Source organism: Balaenoptera musculus, chromosome 2, assembly GCF_009873245.2.
Source record: "Balaenoptera musculus isolate JJ_BM4_2016_0621 chromosome 2, mBalMus1.pri.v3, whole genome shotgun sequence".
In the NCBI taxonomy this organism is placed as follows: Eukaryota; Metazoa; Chordata; class Mammalia; order Artiodactyla; family Balaenopteridae; genus Balaenoptera; species Balaenoptera musculus.
The window spans coordinates 146,410,780-146,431,425 of NC_045786.1; the positions used below are offsets into that span (position 1 = coordinate 146,410,780).

Genomic DNA, 20,646 nt, shown 5'->3' on the forward strand with positions numbered 1-20,646 from the left:
ATTTCTCCTCATTCTTCAAGGGCTAACTTGAAGGTCACCTCCTCAGGGAAGCCTTTGCAAACCCCCTAATGCTTTTTAAACGTTCTAATGTTTCTAACGTTCTGAAGCTTTCAGTGCCCTGCAGGGCTTTTTAAAACATAGATTGCTGGCCCGCACCCTCAGAGCACCTGTTTCCAGATGGAGCCAAGGATCTGCATTTCCAGGAAGTTCCCAGGTGATGCTGATGCCACACTTACAGCACTACTACCCTGAGGAGTAGAAAGCGTGCTGTGCCTTTGAGACCTTGGCTTCCTTCACCATATTCTATACATACCCTATTACACATTCCTGCTCACAACTGAGAGCTCCTCGAGAACAGGGACCAAGGCAGTATTCGATACATGGTTACTAAACCAATAGATGGGTGGTGGATAGATGGATAAATCGATGGATGGACAGATGAATGTATTAGACTGAATTCAGTCACACAGCTTTTTCATACAGGTCCACGATCTCAGACATCCCCATACCCACCCCCCAAAAAAGGTACCTTGAAAACCTCGTCTATAATAGATTCCCACTGTGCAGAGAAGGTAAAAAGAAATTCAAGAAGAGCTTTCACACTGTGAGCCTGTGTCAAAGGAGTTTTGAATTCTAACCCAGTGCTCTTTCTGCTACCCTGTTTACCAAGGTGACATTTAAGGAGTCACGACAGGATGCCTCTGAGTGACACCTCTCAGAGTCCTAACCTGCCCAAACCCTCCCTCCTTTTATTCGTATGTATGTAGTCTATGTGTGTGTGTATCTATATGTATGCACGTATACACACACGTGCACACACACAGTGATTTCATTTGTAGAAAGTAGATGAAGGTGGTCAGAGAAACAGAAGAAGGAAGAAGAATCCAGCCTCCCACAGGGAGGAGAAGGGCAGCAGCTCAGGTAGGGAAGACCCCATCAGAAAACCCTATCTCCCAAGGGGGAGTGTCTGAACTCCAAGCATCCCCGGCTGCCTGGAGTTGAGACAGAGAGGTCAGGACACAGAGGAAAGGGGACAAACCTACCAAGGAGACAAACAGTGTATATTCAGGAGAAAATGAGAGACTAGGAGAGGAACAACGGCGGGAGAACATCAGCTGGGAGGGGGCGGAGGATGGGAGGAATGGCAGTCGAGTGCTGAGCTGGCAGCACAGGGCAGCATGGTGGGGGGGTGGAGGGGCGGGGGGCGGTCAGTGCTGGCTCCAGCACTCCGCTCTGCCCTTTCAGCAGCAGCAGGAGCAAGGATGAGCAATGGGCTCTGCTGGAGACACAGCCGGGGGGATGCAGCAAGGGACAGCAGGAGGACCAAAGTCAAAAGGTCTCTACTGCTGCAGGTGGTGCAAACGCAGATGCCCGTGACATTGACAACTCCTGAGTCTGTAGGGCTATTTTTCCCATAGGCCTGTGCTCACAAGCAGCGGGGGTCCCGCTGCAGCTCTGCTCAAGAGGGAAAAGTCAGCATTCCCACCTCACTGGCATCCAGAACTTTCCCTGGGGGAACTGCAGATTAGCCTCTTGGATTAAGCTCTCTTGCCTCCCTCCCCCACTCCAAAAGCCTTGCCAAGGGAGGATCACAAAGCGGAGACCTTAGGATGCTGCAGAGCTGTCACATTCAATTCACCACAGAGCCCCAGTGGCATTTAGGGGCAGGATGGATGGGAGCCCACCCCCACCCCAAACACTGGGAGCAGCTAATGACTGGCTATTAATGATGCTGGCAATTAGCACTCACGAGAAAATGGTTGGGGGGCCGCTCACCAGGGGAATGTGGGAGGGAACAGAGCACACATTCAGAGAAGCAAACAGATTGGTGGTGTTTGTGGTGCAGGGAACCTGGGAAAAGCCGCTGTCTCTTGGATTTGTCCACAGAAATTGGGGAAGAGGAAAGGGAGGGCTTCTGTGGACATTGAGGGCCTTTCTGCTGCACCCTCCCCGCCAGTAAAATTAGAGCTAATCACAGACTTCTCAGAGGCCTCATGAGGAGATGTCGTTAAAATGGTGTTTGTGAGGGTTCTGGAACTTTCCTTGGGTGAGAAGACCCCAGATGAGCCCAGGTACAGCTATTCTTTTCTATGCAGTTTTTTTTTATGTGTGTGTGTGTGTGTCTGTGTGTGTCTGTGTCTGTGTGTCTGTGTGTGTGTCTGCGTGTGTGGCCTCACCGCACAGCATGCGGGATCTTAATTCCCCAACCAGGGATCGAACCCGTGTCCCCTGCAGTAGAAGTGGGGAGTCTTAACCACTGAACCACCAGGGAAGTCCTCTATGCAGTTTAAATCCCTTGGGTAGTTGGATGATCCTTTAGGAAGAACCCAATTTCTCATCAGCAGGGAGAGGGGAAGGGGAGTCGAGGAGGGCTGGAGTGAGAGTGCTCATGGGCAAACCCACAGAGAGAGGAGAACACTCGGCCGGATACTTAGGGATGCGTCTCCATCCGGGAGAAAAGATGCAGCTTCCTCCCTAAGCAAGGCTGTCTGGCCTCACGGTGAGGACATGAAGAGACAGAAGACACTGACCCACAAGACTGCGTGAGGAGATCCTGGTGGACAGAGAAAAATAGGGGCCAGTGCCCATCTTGGAAATCAACAGACAGGCAGGAGGGGCCCGCAGGAATGGCTAAGGAGGAGACCCCCTGGATCCACTGGGGGTCCGCAGTATACTTGGGGGTCACAAGGAACCCTCCTCTGTGGCTGCTATCACCGTGCACACACATGAAAGAGACCCAGACCAAAGAGAAGCACCCCAAACCCCGCGGCTCGAGGAAAGCACCTATACACAGGGACAAAACGGCCTGACATTTGAGAGGAGATGTAAAGGAGATAAGCCAGCACTGGGGGACGTGAGAAATCATACCAAGCTAATAAATACTTTAGAGAGAGCAACCATCACTAGTAAACACTTTCCAGACAGCAACTCAAATCAAACGAGATCATTCTCGGACTCCTCGCAGCATGAGACAATAGCTATGCCTTCGCCACTTAGATCAGAGAAGGGATGAGAGGAGAGACAGGGAAATGCAAAAACCAGCTGACCAGTACAGGTCAATACATTTTCCTTTCTGGAAGACAAGGGTGACTGGACCAAGGGAACCTCTGCCCAGGGGGCAGGCAGAGACCTCAGCATCATAGCTATTCAGAAGCTGGCACGGGGAGGTGGGTACCTCCTGCCTGCTTTTCAAGCTCTGTCCAGATGACAGTAGTTGGTAAGAAAACAAAGGGTCTGTCACATGAAAGGCTTGAACCCTGAAAGAGAGCAAGAATTAAAGAAGGTGCTATGGCCTGAACTGTGCACCCCCCCCAAACTCATATGTTGAAGCCCTAACCCCCAGTACCTCAGGATATGACTATATTTGGATCTATGGCCTTTAAAGAGGTGATGTAAGAGCAAAAGTTAAAATGAGACTGTTAGAATGAGCCCTAATCCAATCTGGCTGGTGTCCTTATAAAAAGAGGAAATTTGGGGACTTCCCTGGTGGTGCAGTGGTTAAGAATCCACCTGCTAATGCAGGGGACATGGGTTCAAGCCCTGGTCCCGGAAGACCCCACATGCCGCGGAGCAACTAAGCCCATGCGCCACAACTACTGAGCTTGCGCTCTAGAGCCCGTGAGCCATAACTACTGAGCCCGCATGCCACACTACTGAAGCCCGCGTGCCTAGAGTCTGTGCTCTGCAATAAGAGAAGCCACCGCATTGAGAAGCCAGTGTACTGCAATGAAGAGTAGCCCCCGCTCACCGCAACTAGAGAAAGCCCACATGCAGCAATGAAGACCCAATGCAGCCAAAAATAAAATAAATAAATAAATTTATTAAAAAAAAAAGGAAGAGGAAATTTGGACACACAAAGAGACTTTGGAAGTACACGTGCACAGAGAGATGACCATGTGAAGAGGTAGCAAGAGGGCAGCTGCCTACAAGCCAAGGAGAGAGGCCTCTGAGGAAACCAACCCTCATGGCACATTGATCTGGGACTTCCAGCCTCCAGAACCGTGAGAAAACAAATTTCTATTCTTTAAGCCAGCCAGTCTTTGGTATTTTGTTATAGCAGCCAAGGAAACTAAGACAGGAGGCAATGCTACAGGGGGCAAGTTGGGGTGGGGATTAGGGGAAAACCCACACTAATCCAAAGAAAGGTTTTGGCCAAGGTGTGTTCATTGTTTCAGATATTTGGTGAAGGCAGCCAATTGACATCAGCTGACTGAGTTGATTGACTGAAATGCACAGGAATCACCCTCAAACCCTAGAGTCTAAATATTTTTAAAGGTCTGATCCCTTGAATTACACTGAATTGTTCAATTTAAGAGCACCTACCACAAAATCCTTTGAGCAAAATTAAAAACACATGGCATGAATCCACGCCCACATGTGCCTCAGCTGTGAAAGCGTGTGCTCGGCTTCCCAAGGCACCCCTTTCCCCTTCACGAGTAGAGCCTGGGTACAGAATGTCACCACCCTTGGCCTGATTTCATCAACCAAGCCTTCTGACAGGTCTCCCATCCTCTAGCTTTCTCCTGGCTTCAGTCCATCTTCTCCAGGATGACCCAGCCATGTGGCTGACAGGGTCTTGGTACTCTGGCCAGGTGTCAGGCCTGAGCCTATGAGGTGGCAGAGTCGAGTTCAGGACATTGGTCCACCAGAGACCTCTCAGCCCCTCGTAATATCAGTCGGTGAGAGCACTTCCGGAGATCTCCATCTCAATGCTAAGACCCACCTCCACTCAACAACCAGCAAGATGCAGTGCTGGACACCCCATGCCAAACAACTAGCAAGACAGGAACACAACCTCACCCATTAGCAGAGAGGCTGCCTAAAATCATAATAGGTTCACAGACACCCCAAAACACACTACCGGACGCAGTCCTGCCACCAGAAAGACAAGATCCAGCCTCATCCATCAGAACACAGGCACCAGCCTCCTCCACCAGGAAGCCTACACAACTCACTGAACCAAAATTACCCACTGGGGGCAGACACCAAAAACAATGGGAACTACGACCCTGCAGCCTGTGAAAAGGAGACCTCAAACACAGTAAGTTAAGGAAAATGAGATGATGGAGAAATACACAGCAGATGAAGGAGCAAGGTAAAAACCCACCAGACCAAACAAATGAAGAGGAAATAGGCAGTCTACCTGAAAAAGAATTCAGAGTAATGATAGTAAAGATGATCCAAAATCTTGGAAATAGAATGGAGAAAACACAAGAAATGTTTAACAAGGACCTAGAAGAACTAAAGAGCAAACAAACAATGATGAACACCACAAAAAATGAAATTAAAAATTCTCTAGAAGGAATCAATAGCAGAATAACTGAGGCAGAAGAACGGATAAGTGACCTGGAAGATGAAATAGTGGAAATAACTACCACAGAGCAGAATAAAGATAAAAGGATGAAAAGAATTGAGGACAGTCTCAGAGACCTCTGGGACAACATTAAACGCACCAACATTCGAATTATAGGGGTTCCAGAAGAAGAAGAGAAAAAAAAAGGGGACTGAGAAAATATTTGAAGAGATTATTGTTGAAAACTTCCCTAATATGGGAAAGGAAATAGTCAATCAAGTCCAGGAAGCACAGAGAGTCCCATACAGGATAAATCCAAGGAGAAAAGCCAATACACATATTAATCAAACTATCAAAAATTAAATACAAATAAAAAATATTAAAAGCAGCAAGGGAAAAGTAACAAATAATATACAAGGGAATTCCATGAGCTTAACAGCTGATCTTTCAGCAGAAACTGCAAGCCAGAAGGGTGTGGCAGGACATATTTAAAGTGATGAAAGGGAAAAAACTACAACCAAGATTACTCTACCCAGCAAGGATCTCATTCAGATTTGATGGAGAAATTAAAACCTTTACAGACAAGCAAAAGCTAAGAGAATTCAGCACCACCAAACCAGCTTTACAACAAATGCTAAAGGAACTTCTCTACACCAGAAACACAAGAGGAGGAAAAGACCTACAATAACAAATCCAAAACAATCAAGAAAATGGTAATAGGAACATACATATCGATAATTACCTTAAATGTAAATGGATTAAATGCTCCAACCAAAAGACATAGACTGGCTGAATGGATAAAAAAACAAGACCTGTATATATGCTGCCTCCAAGAGACCCACTTCAGACCTAGGGACACATACAAACTGAAAGTGAGGGGATGGAAAAAGATATTCCATGCAAATGAAAATCAAAAGAAACCTGGAGTAGCAATTTTCATATCAGACAGAATAGACTTTAAATAAAGACTATTACAAGAGACAAAGAAGGACACTACACAATGATCAAGGGATCAATCCAAGAAGAAGATATAACAATTGTAAATATTTATGCACCCAACATAGGAGCATCTCAATACATAAGGCAAATACTAACAGCCATAAAAGGGGAAATCGACAGTAACACAATCATAGTAGGGGACTTTAACACCCCACTTTCACCAATGGACAGATCATCCAAAATGAAAATAAATAAGGAAACACAAGCTTTAAATGACACATTAAACAAGATGGACTTAATTGATATTTATAGGACATTCCATCCAAAAACAACAGAATACACTTTCTTCTCAAGTGCTCAAGGAACATTCTCCAGGATAAATCATACCGTGGGTCACAAAACAAGCCTTGGTAAATTTAAGAAAATTGAAATCATATCAAGTATCTTTTCCAACCACAACACTATAAGACTAGATATCAATTACAGGAAAAAAACCTGTATAAAATACAAACACATGGAGGCTAAACAATACACTACTAAATAACCAAGAGATCACTGAAGAAATCAAAGAGGAAATCAAAAAATACCTAGAAACAAATGACAATGAAAACACGATGACCCAACACCTATGGGATGCAGCAAAAGCAGTTCTAAAAGGGAAGTTTATAGCAATACAATCTTACCTCAAGAAACAAGAAACATCTCAACTAAACAACCTAACCTTACACCTAAAGCAATTAGAGAAAGAAGAACAAAAAAACCCCCAAAGTTAGCAGAAGGAAAAAAATCATAAGGATCAGATCAGAAATAACTGAAAGAGAAATGAAGGAAATGATAGCAAAGATCAATAAAACTAAAAGCTGGTTCTTTGAGAAGATAAGCAAAACTGATAAACCATTAGCCAGTCTCATCAGAAAAAAAGGGAGAAGACTCAAATCAAAAGAATTAGAAATGAAATAGGAGAAGTAACAACTAACACTGCAGAAATACAAAGGATCATGAGAGATTACTACAAGCAACTATATGCCAATAAAATGGACAACCTGGAAGAAATGGAAAAATTCTTAGAAAAGCACAACCTTCCAAGGCTGAACCAGGAAGAAATAGCAAATATAAACAGAACAATCACAAGCACTGAAATTGAGACTGTGATTAAAAATCTTCCAACAAACAAAAGCCCAGGACCAGATGGCTTTACGGGCAAATTGTATCAAACATTTAGAGAAGAGCTAACACCCATCCTTCTCAAACTCTTCCAAAATATAGCAGAGGGAGGAACACTCCCAAACTCATTCTACGAGGCCACCATCACCCTGATACCAAAACCAGACAAAGATGTCACAAAGAAAGAAAACTACAGGCCAACATCTCTGATGAACATAGATGCAAAAATCCTCAACAAAATACTAGCAAACAGAATTCAACAGCACATTAAAAGGATCATACACCATGATCAAGTGGGGTTTATCCCAGGAATGCAAGGATTCTTCAATATACGCAAATCAATCAATGTGATAAACCATATTAACAAATTGAAGGAGAAAAACCATATGATCATCTCAATAGATTCAGAAAAAGCTTTTGACAAAATTCAACACCCATTTATGATAAAAACCCTCCAGAAAGTAGGCATAGAGGGAACTTACTTCAACATAATAAAGGCTATATATGACAAACCCACAGCCAACATCGTTCTCAATGGTGAAAAACTGAAACCATTTCCCCTAAGATCAGGAACAAGACAAGGTTGCCCACTCTCACCACTATTATTCAACATAGTTTTGGAGGTTTTAGCCACAGCAATCAGAGAAGGAAAAGAAATAAAAGGAATCCAAATCGGAAAAGAAGTAAAGCTGTCACTGTTTGCAGATGACATGATACTATACATAGAGAATCCTAAAGATGTTACCAGAAAACTACTAGAGCTAATCAATGAATTTGGTAAAGTAGCAGGATACAAAATTAATGCACAGAAATCTCTTGCATTCCTATACACTAATGATGGAAAATGTTAAAGAGAAATTAAGGAAACACTCTCATCTACCATTGCAACAAAAAGAATAAAATACCTAGGAATAAACCTACCTAGGGAGACAAAAGACCTGTATGCAGAAAACTATAAGACACTGATGAAAGAAAATAAAGATGATACAAACAGATGGAGAGATATACCATGTTCTTGAATGGGAAGAACCAACATTGTGAAAATGACTATACTACCCAAAGCAATATACAGATTCAGTGCAATCCCTATCAAACTACCAATGGCATTTTTCACAGAACTAGAACAAAAAATTTCACAAATTTCACAAAAGACCCCAAAGAGCCAAAGCAATCTTGAGAAAGAAAAACAGAGCTGGAAGAAGCAGGCTGCCTGACTTCAGACTATACTACAAAGCTACAGTAATCAAGATAGTATGGTACTGGCACAAAAACAGAATTATAAATCAATGGAACAGGATAGAAAGCCCAGAGATAAACCCACATATGGTCACCTTATCTTTGATAAAGGAGACAAGAATATACAATGGAGAAAAAGACAGCCTCTTCAATAAGTGGTGCTGGGAAAACTGGACAGCTACATGTAAAAGAAGGAAATTAGAACACTCCCTAACACCACACACAAAAACAAATGGATTAAAGACCTAAATGTAAGGCCAGACACTACAAAACTCTTAGAGGAAAACATAGGCAGAACACTCTATGACATAAATCACAGCAAGATCGTTTTGAACCCATCTCCTAGAGGAATGGAAGTAAAAACGAAAATAAACAAATGGGACCTAATGAAACTTAAAAGCTCTTGCACAGCAAAGGAAACCATAAACAAGATGAAAAGACAATCCTCAGAATGAGAGAAAATATTTGCAAATGAAGCAACTGACAAAGGATTAATCTCCAAAATATACAAGCAGCTCAGGCAGCTCAATATCCAAAAAACAAATAACCCAATCCAAAAATGGGCAGAAGACCTAAAAAGACATTTCTGCAAAGAAGATATACAGATTGCCAACAAACACATGAAAGGATGCTCAACATCACTAATCATTAGAGAAATGCAAATCAAAACTACAATGAGGTATCACCTCACACCTGTCAGAATGGCCAGCATCAAAAAATGTACAAACAATAAATGCTGGAGAAGGTGTGGAGAAAAGCGAACCCTCTTGCACTGTTGGTGGGAATGTAAATTGATACAGCCACTATGGAGAACTGTATGGAGGTTCCTTAAAAAACTAAAAATAGAACTACCATATGACCTAGCAATCCCACTACTGGGCATATACCCTGAGAAAACCATAATTCAAAAAGAATCATGTACCACAATGTTCACTGCAGCACTGTTTACGATAGCCAGGACATGGAAGCAACCTAAGTGTCCATCAACAGATGAATGGATAAAGAAGATGTGGCACATATATACAGTGGAATATTACTCAGCCATAAAAAGGAACTAAATTGAGTTATTTGTAGTGAGGTGGATAAACCTAGAGTCAGTCATACAGAGTGAACTAAGTCAGAAAGAGAAAAACAAATACCATATGCTAACACATATACATGGAATCTAAAAAATAAAAAATAGTTCTGAAGAACCTAGGGGCAGGACAGAAATAAAGGTGCAGACATAGAGTATGGACTTGAGGACATGGGGAGGGGGAAGGGTAAGCTAGGATGAAATGAGAGAGTGGCATGGACATATATACACTACCAAATGTAAAATAGATAGCTAGTGGGAAGCAGCCGCATAGCACAGGGAGATCAGCTCAGAGCTTTGTGACCACCTAGAGGGGTGGGATAGGGAGGGTGGGAGGCAGATGCAAGAGGGAGGGGATATGGGAATATATGTACACGTTTAGCTGGTTCACTTTGCGATACAGCAGAAACTAACACACCATTGTAAAGCAATTATACTCCAATAAAGATGTTAAAAAAAAAAAACACCTGCCATGTCCACAGTTATTCTTCACCCCATGATCCTAGAATGACCCACATCTTGAAGCAAGCCCTAAAGATCCCATTATCCCCTCCCATTCTGATTTTGGGGTGGCCCAGAAACCATAAGGAATGTTGTAGAGGGAAGTCACATGGTGAATGCTAAGCCCTTTGTGACTCCCTAATTCATAACTGGAAGTTGAGGAAGGAAAGAAAGAATAGAAATGGAAACACAAATCTTCAGGATCATTTTGGGTCTTCAGAGCCCAACATCCCAAGTGACAAGTGTACCCAGATCATGTTTGCTGATTGAGTGCTCAAGCGAAGAGCATGGAGGCTCCAGGGCTGTATTTCTAAGGCAGGAGAACGCTTACCAAAAGTGTGACCCTATAAGAGCCAAGACAATGAAGCAAGAATATTCTATGTCTCTTGGTGTGGCCAAGGAGACATTTGGAATGTCTGTCTGAACTGACACACCCCACGGCTTTGCCCACCTCAGGTTAGTAGCTGTGAATGGATCTTCTGGAGCTGAGGGAAAAGAGTAGCAGGTCTGGCATTTGACAATGGCCAGGCAAGGATGTTTCTCTTCCGCCTTAACACTTACCTCCCATCCTCTGGGAACAGAGCTGGGTGTGCCACACCTGCCCGGCTCACTCTAAGCTTAGGGCTCAGCTGACCCACAGGGGCATCTGGGGCTGGGCTGAAATAGCCAACTCACCACAGGTCCTTGAGACCAATCAACAGGTGCCACCAGAAGATGCCCGAGGTGAACAAAAAGGAATGCTCCATAGCCCTGCCCACCCACCTCATCACTCCCCCAACCCAACAACTGGGAACTCACGTCTGTGGTTCTCGTTTCTGTGGTTGGGTGGGGACCGGGTCTCCTGGTCTTGGGCCTCATCCCCCTCCTCGCTGGCCAGGTGAGTGTGAGCATAGTGGTAGCTGAGTCCCGGCCGGTTTTTATAGCGCTTGCCGCAGACTAGAGAGGAAAAGAGGAAAGGAAGGGAAAACGCAAATGTTAGCAACCTCTGCAGCCACTGCCATCATTCTCCCAGGCAGTGACTCCCATCCATCCACCCCAGAGCTGGGTTTCCCCGAAAAAGTGTCTCCCACTCCCAACACCCCCGCACCCTCACCCCAGCACCAACACCGCTGCAACAGCATGGACCCAGGTAAAGAAAAACCATAGAAGATGGAAGTTGAACTGTGTAAGAGCGCCATCATTTCCTAGCTGTGAGACCCTGGGAAAGTCACTTGCCCTCTATGTGCCTCAGTTTCTTCAGAGGGAAAATAAGAGTAACAGTAGTACTTAGCTCTTCGGTTGTTATGATGAGTTAATCTCTATGCAAAGCACTTAGAACAGTGGTAAGGGTGATAAGTACTATAACTTTGGTAAGGGTGACACTTATTATAACTTTGAAGTTAAAAGGCATTGCGAGTCTATTTAGTCCAACACCCCATGGCACAGATGAAGCAAGTGAGGCCCAGCAAGGTTAAGTGATTTGCCTGGGAACACACAGCTGGTTGTGGCAGAGCCACTGGAACCCAGGTCTCCTGGATTCCTGTGCAGTACTCCTTCCACCACCCTGTGGTTGACTCTGTATGAAGTACAAAAGCTTTATATGGATTATATTTTTGATCTATCACCCAGTGATTTTGTGCCAGAAAAACACATTCCACTTCCACCATGAAAACCGTGAATCTGAGGCATCCTTGGTAGATGTCGCAACCAAGAGCTTGTGCCCTTGATGGCCCGGGAAGCCTCTGATACCCCGAATCTCTAAAAATGTGTCCTGGCAGGCACTATCTCTGAGGTGGACGGTAGGAGACAAGGGCAACAAGCCACACAAATATGATTTCTTGGAGCCAAGAAGAAGAAAGGGGCAGCTCCCTTGGTTGGCTGCTCAGTACCTAAATGGCTAAGACTAGACCACTGCCACCACCCTCCCCGTCACAAAGCCCAATATCTCAGCCCGTGGAGGGATGGCACTGCTGGTAGCAGAAGCCACAAGGGTCTTCCAGTAAAAATCCCGTGTCAACCCTCTCACCTTGTCCCCACCTCTCCCCAGCAGAGCAAACCCCACCGGATCTGCTGGAGCAGCTGAGGTTGCCAGCTTTAAGAGACTCTCCCTTCACGTGACTGGGTTATAGCAGTGAGTGTAAACACTTCACAAGGTGGAAAGAGTACAGACTTCATCATCAGACATGGGTTCCAATCCCACTTCCAGGTGCCAAAGTTGCCCAGCTGCATGACCTCCACAGTATAGAGAAGAGCTATTACCCACCCCTCTTACCCCCTCCCCTTATTATTTCTGGTGGGGTTTCCTTTCTTACTAGATTTTCTTAGGTTTTTCAGGTATTATAACCATTGGCAAAAATGGATAATGTCATCTCTTCTTTCTCATATATATATAAACTATTGTATCTTCTTAGCTTAATTCATTTGTAAGAATCACCAAGACAATATTTTAAAATAGCAAAAGCAAGCTTTTCCAATTGTAGTGAAATTGGATTTAGTGGTTCACTGTTTAGAATGATATATGTAGCTAGTTTTTAGTCTTTATCAAGTTTAAGTAGTTCTTCTTATTCCTGAGTTAGAGTTTTATTACAGGAGAATTTTACCAGCTGTCCTTTCAGCATCTACTAATATATGACTCTCTTTTAGTTTGTTGATATGGTGAATTATGTTGATTTCCTAATGCTTCCTACTATTGAGCCATTCCTGCATTCCTAGAATGTACCCCATTTGGTCAGGGTGTATTATCTATTTGATATACTGCTGCATTCTACTTTCTAATTTTGCATTTTGCATCTATACTCAGACTTGAGATAGATATATAATTTTTGGCCTTTTACCATGATTTTCAATTGCATAGTTATGCTGACTTCCAAAAATGAATTCAGGAGTTCTGTGTGAAATTGGACAAGACACATAATCTCTTTGTGCCTTTTTTTTTAATCTGAAAATGATGATGGTATTACTTACCTTGAGGGATTATAAATAATATTTGTAAAGTATCTCACTCAGTACCCAACACCTAATAGATGCTCAATAAACAGTAGTGAGGGGCAAGGGGCTTCAGTGTAGCCTACCACATCTTAAGTGCTGGACCCTCCTTGAAAGAGGGAGTTTGACCCTTACCTCTACTATGGAATCTGGGAATTGGCTGGACTTTCTTAAGAAGGTGAGAGTCTGAAATTCAAGTTGGTGATCAAGTTGGTGACCTAGTGACTATAAATTCAAGTCCTACAATTGGCTCCTCTCTCCCTCTCTCTCCCCCTCTCTCTCTCTCTCGTAAATATTGCAAAAAATAATAATAACATGTCACTACACGACTCAATTCCACTTGACTCAGGAAGTGGGACCTAAGGAGACCCCTGAGGCACACCGTGGGCCTGCTTGTGGCTTTTTCTATTTAACTTTTAAATGATCTAAGGTCAATAAACAGCAAATTATGGGGTCACTGGATATAAATTCATTTCATTACAAGGAATATTGCTGGTGAGGAATAAATGTTTATTAAAAATAAGGCCAATAATGTCAGTATTTATATGGGGAAGCCTCAGCTGCCTCTGCAGATCTCCCCACTGCACACTCCACGGTATTTTATTTGTTTCATTTTGTTGTGTCAATTACCACCATCTTCCTTAATCACAGAATTCCAGGATCTTAAGATCCTGGTCTAACTGACTATGAAACTGTTTTATTCCCATGAACACTCTAGATGCCTTCCTGGAACAACTCCACTGATGGGGAACTCACTACCCACCCGAGTAGGCATTTCTTCTTTGATCTCCTTGAATTATAGTTATGACTGCACTGGAGGACCTCTCTTAAGGACAGTGTCATATTGATTCCATCTTGATGTCAACAACTCCACCTGCCGTGCTGCCATGCACATTTTACACCTTCAAAACATACCCATTGAATAGTTGATGAGTGAACACAGAAACGTTTTGTAGGAAAGCCAGGAGATGGGGGAGGAGGTAAGCGTGTAGAATCGGCTCCATCCACATTAATCTCACACTAATAGTTCTCAAAACCTACAAAACCAAACCCAAGGAAGAAGCTTCCCATATCTCCTTCCCCAATACCATAGAAAGTTTTAGAGCAGATCCTTTTGCCAGAAGAGAGATTCTCAAAGAGTAGTCACCAGACCAGCCCCATCAGCATCACCTGGGAAGTTGTTAGAGATGCAGGTTCTTGGGCTCCACCCCAGACCTACCGAAGCAGAAAGTCTCGGGGTAGGGCCCGGCAATCTGTGTTTTAACAGGGCCTGCAGGTGATTCCGATACACACTACAGTTTGAGAACCACTCTGCTAGAAGATTGAATATATTGAGGCTTGACTCTGCCCGCCCTGCATGCGCCTGCCCTTCTGGATGGATGGAGGTGGCAGGAGGGGGCAGCAGGAGGCAGCCCTGAGACCTGTGTTCAGTTATTAGAGGAAACAGAAGCGGACAGCACACGGTGGCCCTGGAAGCCAGACCCCTTAACCACAATCCCTGTATGCGGAGCTTTCCAGGTGGAGCTTCATTTTTCACCACCTGCTTATATCATGTCATTCCTTCATCACCAGGTCTTCAAGGAAACATTTATTAAACACCTAATGTGTACCCAGCCTTGAAGCACCGGAGGACAAAGATAAATGAGTCCCAGTCCCCTCCCTCCAGGAGTCCGAAGTCTAGCAGAGGAGATATACACTAGCAAGGAGGGAGGTGGGATAAATGCACCAATGCGAGCCTGTGCCCCGCAAAGAGGAGGGGCCAGCTCACAGGCTTAAGTGGGGTCGGGGGATGGCTTCCCAGAGGAGGTGGATGAGTTGCAGCTTGTGAGACAGCAGGACATCACCAGGCAGACAAAGGAGGAGGGCATGAGGGCACCAAAGCACATTCCGCCAGCACCTTTGGGGAACTGCAGGATATTCAGTAAAGCCAGTGGGAAGGGGGCATCGGGGTGGGTGTGAGGGGGACTAAGGAGAGGAAGGTGGGCAGGACTTTATCCCGACAGTGGGAAGTCGGGGGAGGACTGTATGTATCCCGAGGACCAACTTAATCAGATTTACATTTTAGAAGCACTTAAGGTTATAGCGCAGAAGATGGACTTGGAGGTGGCAATAGGCTATTTTAATTTTCCGTGTGTGAACAATGAGGACTTTGGGGTAGGAGAGAGGTTAGAGAGAATCTGGTAGAAGGGGGAGCGGGTGGGAGTCAGCAGAAAGGAGGAGCCCAAAATGACTTCCACTAACTCGGCCTTCCTGGCCACGCGCCTTCCAGCCCCCATCCACCTCCCCAGCCTCACCTGAAGCCACCTTCTGCCTCCTTCTCAGTCCTCCTGCCCACTGGCCTTTTCGTTTCTTAAACATTTTTCTTTCCACCACAGAGCCTTTGCACAAGCTCTTCCCTCTGCCCAGAATGTCCCGCAGCCCCAGTTTGCCTGATTAACGCTTCACAATCCTTCAGTTCTCGAGTCTTTCCAATCAAAATTAGGACACTGGTGTGTTACCGTCCCAGGACTAGTCGTGTATCAATATGTGTCTCTCCCACCAGCAGCAAGCGTGGCAGGCCCTGTGTGCTTGCACACTGTTGCAGCCCCAGTGGTGAGCTCGGGGCCCGCACTCGATGTCAGCTAAGGGAAGCAATAAAAATACCTAGGTTTCTGACTTGGGCAACTGGGTGGAAGCACGTAGGAGGAAAATCATATTTCAAGAAGGAAGGGAATGAGTTCAGTCTGGGGTTCGCTTACACACCTGGAGCTTGGGAAAGAGATGTGGATGCTGGAGTTGCCGGGTGGCAATGGAAGTTATGGATATGGAGAGAAAAGTGCCAGGAGAGAAGGAGGAAAGAAGGAAGAAAGGTGTGGACACAGGACAGAACTCAGAAAACACCGGTATCTTAAAGAGTCTGGTGGAGAAAGAGAAACCGATTTAAAATTTTTAAGAAACACTCACAAAGGAGTGAGCAACGTAAGCCAGAGGAGCAGGGCTTCCAGGTGACAGAAACGATGACACCACCAGCCACGGCCCCTGCTAACCGCTGCTGAGCACGTACCATGTGCCAGGCCCATTCTGGCGCTTCAAGTAAATCAGCTCACAGCCATGCGCATCCCCATTTTACAGAGGCAGAGCCAGGATAACGTCAGATGCCCCAGAAGGGCCAAGAGGGCTGGGGACTCAGAAGACAGCACTGGGCGTGGCAATTAGCAGGTCACCTTAGAGAGCAGGGAATCCACAACCTCGAGTAGGATGACGCAAGACTACAGGGAGCTAGGATGCTTTGGGGAATGAGGAAGTGGTGATGGTGGGGCCGACAGACCATTCCTTCCAGCACGGCTGTGCAAGGGGAAAGAGTCAGCTGGTGGGCAGATGGGACTGCAGAGTCCAGGGAGGCTGCGTGGGGCTTGTCCTTTAACAGAACAGATCTGGAGCAGGCTCGTAGGCTAAAGGGAAGGAGGCAGGAGGGAGGGGAGTTTGAGAGGCAGGGTTAGGAGAGATTGGAGTTCATGGAGCAAGATGCCTGACCCCAAAACAAAGCTGCTGACCCAAGTCCCAGTCCTTCAAATGACTTCATCCTAGGGACGAGAGATCTCTAAGATTTATTTTGGTTGAAGTGCATCTGGGTCAGACTGCTACATTGTGATGAAAAGAAACGCCTTGGAAATCCTGCTTTGACTGGTTTGGAAGAGAAGGAAAATCTAGCACGGTCTCACCTTCTATATGTATTTCATCACATCTCCCTGCCACTCTGAACACTTGGGAGCCAGCTTCGTAGACGTGTGACCTGTACATTCAGACAGGGTCCTGGGCTCGGAAGGGTCCCACACTTAGTTTAATGCCTTGCTCTTGCCACATCTTGAAATTTTTAATACTATTAAACAAAGGGGCCCTCATTTGCATTTTGCACTGGGCCCTGTACATTATGCATCTGGCCTTGGAAACCATTTGGGGCAGGGGGTGGAGATCTGGGACTAAGTTACTCCAAACAGCCACCTTGATCGTGTACGAGCTGCCACAGTGAATGCAGGACCCAGCCAGCTCTAGTCGAGGGCAAAATTTCCCTCTGAGGTAACTAGGAAGCCTGGCCAGAGGGGTTAGCCACTCAGCAGTGGTCATTTTAGTGCCTCCAACAGCTCTGGCCCTTCTTCTGGGTCGACCCTCCCTTCAGAGAGGCAGGCTCTGTATTGATGCGTGGGTAGGCTAGATCCGAACTGCCTGGGTTCAAATCCCAGCTCCGTTGCTGACTGACTGTGACCTTGGGTGAGTGGCTAAATCTCTCTGTGCCTCAGCATCCTGTCTGGAAAACGGGGATGATCATAACAGCACACCTACTGCACAGTTGTAAGGCTATGTGAGAGAATACATTGAAATTAGTGCAGGGCTCACAGTAAGCCTCAGCCATCGTCAGCTGCTAATGTCAACACTGTGGATCCGCAAAGGGAATAAACCCTAAAGGGAAGGGGGTGGGGAGGACTAGTAGTTTCTTCTCTGAAGTCTGCGGTGATGGAGTTGCAAGGAAAAGAATGTTGGGAAAGATACATTCTGAAAATAAAGTATTAGAACCATCTGCTATCCCTTTATCATGTCAGCAATCTCACTCCCCACTCTGGTGCAGCATCAGACTGAGCCCCAAGACAGCTGAAGCATTCAGAGAGGGCTGCGCCCCCATCCTCCCACTCCAGTCTCCCTCCCCAGGGCAAGCTCCTTGGCGTCATGCGCCCCTGAAGCCATCACCCCTGGGACCAGGCACAGGCCTGTGCACAACCTCAGGTCCTTCTTTTCACCTTGGCAGCACGCACCTGGATTGTGTGTTCCAGGCGCCATGCACGTGGAGAGGAACGGCTGTGACAATGAGGAAGGTCCAGCTTGCCTTCCCCTCTCTCCTTCCCCCTGGGGCAGATCCATCTGTCAAGCTGCAGAATTAGCGCTTGCCCACTTCCCAATCCAGAGCTGCACTCGCCAGGCAGGACCTCCTGTCTGGAGTTATGAATACCTTCAGTGCCACCCCAGAATATTTACAACACGCCTCTGCCACCCCACTCCAATCCTATACCACTCACTCCTTATGAGGATGGGGGAGGAAGCGGAGAAGGGGGAGGAGGGAGGAACAATCAGGGGCAGTTTGTGTGAACAAAGCCGGCTGCAGCAGACAGCAGAATCCTTCCTGCCGGGGAGAAGCGGCTGCCTTCCCCACTGATAACTTAATGACTCTGGCACATTTTCATCAGCCCAACTTGGAGCACGCAGTGGGTATCTGAGCCAGTGGTTTCCGAGAGCCTGAAAGCAGCGACTGAAAGCAATTACAGGATGGGCGTCCAAGAGACAAAGCCTGGGCCTTGGGAGTCACCGGGCCACATCTCTTTCCCAGCTCTGCCCTGTGGCACTTACACACAGCCCTGAGGACACCACTTCCCTTTCTCTGCAGCTTGACTTCCTCTTCTGTAAAATCGACCCAGCAGTGCCTGTCACCTGCCGATGCCTCCAAGGCATCATACTTACAGACTATCAGGCAGGCACACCTTCTTACATTGAATCTCACAACAGCTCCGGAGGTAGGGATTATCATCCCATTTTACAGAGAAGGAAACTGAGTCTGGGGGGCACTGAAACAATTCACTAAATGGCAGAGTCGGGATTTGAACTCAGGTCTGTCTGACTTTGAAGCACACAGAATCGAAGATGTGCTAGTCATGCTCCATTCACCACCCCTCCCAGTGCCTGGAGCTGACCTCAATGGCCTCTTGCCCTCTGCTTCCGGTGGAGTTTGGCCATCGGGAGGCGCTGGCAGGAGAACGGAGGGTGAGAAGAGAGGAGGTGGGGATCTGTGCCCTGCCCACCCCACTCGGGCTACCCTCCCTCCCAGATCCAGCTACCCCTGGGAGCCAATGTCCTCCCTGCTCCTTGGAACTCAGGATGGGGAGGGCTCCCCCTCTCCCTTGTCGCTACCTTTATCCTGCCCACACCTCCACAATCACTCTGACATCAAATTCCCTGCCATTCAGCCCATCTAAGGTTGAAGCTTATGTCCTGCTGGAGCCAAGACAAATACAAACAAGGGCCATTTTGACAGGAGAATCATAGCCTACCGGATCGGTTCAGATGTTTGGGGACCTCCACACCTTCCTGAAAACCCTCGGTCTTCTCTCTGCAGAACCATCAAGGCGGGTGGCGGACCGTCTATACCAATCCCCCGGGTGGGAGGAAGCCCCAAGTGAGAAAAGCCCTGCTGTGAATGAGCTTGGGACAAAACCCAGGGAACACTGCAAAAAGCCACTAGCTCAGACTTGTGTACTCAGGGTGGGGTGTTAATCCCTACAACTATGTTAAATGCCTAGGCTTTTTCAAGAGCCAATGATGGCTCCACAAAGCTCAAGCGATAAAAGTGGTGGCTTCACAAATGGCCCAGGTCCTGCAACATTTAGGCACCAAGAAGCTCCTCTTGGACAAGCACAGGTGGGCTTCCCTCCCCACCCCTTCTCGAGCCAGAGGCCAGCAGCGCGGGTGGCCCTCTGCAGACCTGGCATCTGGCCCTGGCTCTGATACTAACCCACCGTGCATCCTTAGACAAATCCCACAGCTTTCTGGACTTGGTTTCCCTATTTGTAAAATATGGCAGTTGCATCAGACCATCTCTAAGTCTTTCCATTCTAACAGTGCACAGCGCTTTGTTTCTCTGGGTCCTCCGAGGACTGTGTGCCTCCTGAAGCAATTATTCCCTCAACCGTGATAGAAAAATGATGTAGATTCCCTGCCACAGGATCCACCCAGGGGCTGCCTACGCCCTTCTCCCCACCCCACCAAGCCAGGTCGGCAGATGCCCTTCTGTGGCTTCATGTCTTCTTCCAGGCCACCCTTGATGCTTATTTTAAGCTGAATTCTTCTGGACAGAAACACAGGGGCTGGAGTAGGGGTGGGGTGTAATATCCTGATTTTTCAAAGCCACATTCCTCGGGGCCTGGCACTGACCCATATATTAGGAGTGAGCCCAGAGCCAGGATCTATCAAATGCCAGTGATCCACAAGTCCTGTGTCTTCATCAAGGGAGGGCATTCTGCGTATTTTAGGAATTTACTGTATGTGAACGTGGCTACATGTTTTAAAAAAAAAAAAAACAGGAAGAACGGAGATAGGCAACAAGGTTTCATTTCAAAATACTCTATAACCTGATTCTGGACCCCCCGCAGAGAAATGCAGAAACTTCCCAAACCAAAGCATTAAATGTGTTAGCAGAACTCTTTCTTGCTCTGTTGAGAAGCAGGGTAACATAATTCTGGTGAACTCTGGGGTCAGTCGTCCTACGTCAGCTAATTGGTTGTGTGACCTTGGGCAAGTTACTTAATCTCTCCAAACCTCAGTTTCCTTGTCTGTAAAATGGGGATAATAATAGTTTTATACCTCATGTGGCTATTGTGAGAACTGAATGAGTCCATCCTTGTAAAAGTACTTAGCACATTGCCTGGCACGCAACAAATGTTCAACAAACAGT

At 46.3% G+C, this 20,646-nt stretch overlaps 1 protein-coding gene across 4 annotated transcripts in view; it reads right to left on the minus strand.

Annotated features, from left to right (window-relative positions):
* The window catches only part of DPF3 (double PHD fingers 3), a 261,509-nt gene that overhangs the window by 76,934 nt on the left and 163,929 nt on the right, over positions 1 to 20,646 (minus strand). For all 4 annotated transcript variants that reach the window (XR_005018713.1, XR_005018712.1, XM_036842792.1 and 1 more), the window contains exon 7: positions 11,007 to 11,144. Coding sequence is in view for 2 of the 4 variants with exons in the window: in XM_036842792.1 (XP_036698687.1) it covers positions 11,007 to 11,144 (138 nt within the window). In the remaining 2 variants the exon portion in view is untranslated. The remainder of the gene's footprint in view (positions 1 to 11,006; positions 11,145 to 20,646) is intronic.